Here is a 2717-nt window from a genome sequence, read left to right as displayed (position 1 = left end):
CCTTATTTTTTAACAGAACCAGGCTCCTGACTCCTTCTCCTTTCTGTAATTCCAGGTATACTATTTTCTAAAGGACCATGAACTATCCAGTCCTGTTCCTCACCAGTTTGCTAAAGAGATTGCTGTTGCCTGCAGTACTGCTCTTTGCCGACACCTTAGAACCTTGAAGAATAATGGGATGAATAAGATAGGCCTAAGAGTTTCTGTTGACTCAGATATGGTAATCTTTCAAGTTTTGTTGCAGACACTCCACTTCAGCTGAAGTATCTTTCTTGTAAAGACCTTGGATCTCTTTCTGAAAGTTTTTAGTTTTTTGCTCTACCCTAGATCCAGATTGAGGATGAAATTTCATGAAGAAGCTGTCTTAATCACTAGTTTTTCTTGAAAGGAATAGTCCTGTTTCCTTATTCTGCCCAGATTCCCTAATAGCTGCTTGCAGTACACTATCAGTCCTTCCCTAGTTCTGACTCTGTGGCACTGATCTGCCTCCAAGGTGGGTCAGTTTAGAGAATCATAGAGCTAATTTTCTGATGCTTTTTTCTAATTATGTAGTTTTCTCCTGGTTTTGCTCTGTAATGTAGTTCATTAAGGGATATTTGCATCAAAGTATGTACAGCAGAAAAGGACAGGTCTGCCCAGGTGAGGATGGAGGAGAGGGAAGGCAAGGCTCTCTAGCATGTGATGGCACTCCAAAGATTACAAAACCGTGGAACACTTTAGTTCTTTGCCTCTGAAGGTGTTCTGTGTTATACTTCCTTATCTTTTTTTGAGAGAAGCTGGAATACAGCCCTGAAAATCTAGTTTTGAGTAGTATATTTTGGAATTAATAGTAACTGTGATACTAGGATATAATCAGATCATTTTTGGACATCAGACTGAAGCAGCCTGGGATGCAGAGGATGTGTGGCTCTGTAAACCAAGGGGGGAATGTTGCAGTTCTCAATGGCAAGCCTAATCATTCATGGTTGACCTCAAAGTGCATCTGATTCCCAGTGTTTGAGTGTTATTTTGTCACTTCATGCTAGCTGAAATACTCTTTTAAACAAGATGCTACACCTTTGCATTGTCATATTAATATAAAAAGTATTAATATCAACATTAATATGTTTTCCTTCTAGGTTGAGTACTTAGCTGGATCTGGAGGTCACCTTCTTCCACAGAACTATCTGAATGAATTGGACAGTGCTCTGATTCCTGTGATTCATGGTGGAATGTCAGATCCTACAAGTCTACCATTGAAAATGGAATTAGTATTTTTCATTATAGAACATCTGTTCTGATGAGGCTGATTACAGGCAATATACTGATTTGCTAGATCTGAACACCAAAGTTGTAATGCTACAAACACTAAAAATGTTGACATTTCTAAACCTGTTATGTTTTAATAGATTTTTCAGACTGTTTTTTAAAACCCTCAAATCCTCTCTGGTTACTTTACCACAAAAGAATTGTAGTTTGTAACGTTTCCTAAAGTTCTGAAAGTTTACACTTAATACTGGCGCGGAAGAGGGCAGGTTTTGTTACCTCTTTACACAGTCGTAGCATTTTCTATACGTCATGTAACTCTAAGCCATACTATCTTGCCTCTTAACTTCAGATAAATGTGTTACTAAAAATTGCTATGGTTAGATATAATCTTTGTCTGAAGTATGTGCTTTCCACGTGCAAATGAGCTAAACGCTGAAGTAGAAGCGGGCACAAAACTGTTTTCTTGCCATTTGAGATTCAAAGATGAGACCTTCTGTAGCTGACTGCAAACTTCATGTGCCAGTTATAAGTGCACACCTTCTGACACTTGTTTATGGTCAGCACAAGGAAGAATTTTGCAGGTATGTTTATGAAGACGTTGTAGTTGAAGCCCTGAACATTAGGGTATTATGCTGGTGCTTCAGGAACATATGCTCTGAATTAATTTTTTTATAGAATAAGTGATTTCTTTCTTGTATTTATAAGGATTTATCTAACTTAAATGGATGCTATTTTTATAAATACTGCTATTTTTTCTTTAGTCTGTGTTTGGAAGTCCTGATACAATTTGACTCTTCAAGGATTAATAAAAAAAAAAAAAACAGATTACCCTTGATGTAATCTACATGTAGCAATAAGACAAGAATTCTGCATTATCTTTCTGCTCCTGTCTACTGCTTTTGTCACCTCTTAGTAGCCACCTTTACTTTCAGGGAGAATTGATGTATTAAGTGTGAATTTTCATGAACAGATTGATTTTTAGTGTACCTGAGGTTCTTGTATAGTACGTATTTTTGATATTGGGTCATTAAGATCTATTTATGTACTTGTGATGCATGTGATTTGTACTGAGGTTCAGCGAACCATAACGGGTTTGGTAACTGTCACACAACGGTTTATCAGAACCAAAACTAAATATATACAGGATCTATATTGTATTGAGGAAAAATGCTGGTACAATTTTATAATGGGACTATTAAAACTTCGATGCCTTCTTGATGCCGATGGGGGATATTTCATGTTTTTGTATCAAAAACAATTTGTAACTTAACCTAATCTGCGCTGCTGTTACCTATGCTTTAAAATACCGGTTCTAGAAGGGTTCAGGCTTCAAGATCTTCACCCTGGAGGAAACTGAGGCTGCGTTTGAGCCAATTAACCTAACTTCCTCAGAGAAACGGCAGTTCTGGGGAAGAGCTGAAGACCACAACGTGGGCCGTAGCATGAACACAGCATGTCCCTGCTTGAAA

At 37.6% G+C, this 2717-nt stretch overlaps 1 protein-coding gene across 1 annotated transcript in view; it reads left to right on the top strand.

Annotated features, from left to right (window-relative positions):
* Nucleotides 1–1280, top strand: part of ZFYVE16 (zinc finger, FYVE domain containing 16) — a 23488-nt gene extending 22208 nt beyond the window's left edge. Inside the window, exons 16-17 of the mRNA XM_009886870.1 lie at nucleotides 56–220; nucleotides 1119–1280. Of these exons, the coding sequence (XP_009885172.1) occupies nucleotides 56–220; nucleotides 1119–1280 (327 nt within the window). The remainder of the gene's footprint in view (nucleotides 1–55; nucleotides 221–1118) is intronic.
* Nucleotides 1281–2717: the final 1437 nt, after the last annotated feature.

The sequence above is a fragment of the Charadrius vociferus genome, unplaced genomic scaffold (genome assembly GCF_000708025.1).
Source record: "Charadrius vociferus isolate BGI_N301 unplaced genomic scaffold, ASM70802v2 scaffold244, whole genome shotgun sequence".
Classification (NCBI taxonomy): domain Eukaryota; kingdom Metazoa; phylum Chordata; class Aves; order Charadriiformes; family Charadriidae; genus Charadrius; species Charadrius vociferus.
Note: the sequence above shows the minus strand (reverse complement) of the source record. Positions and strands in the feature narration are given on the sequence as shown.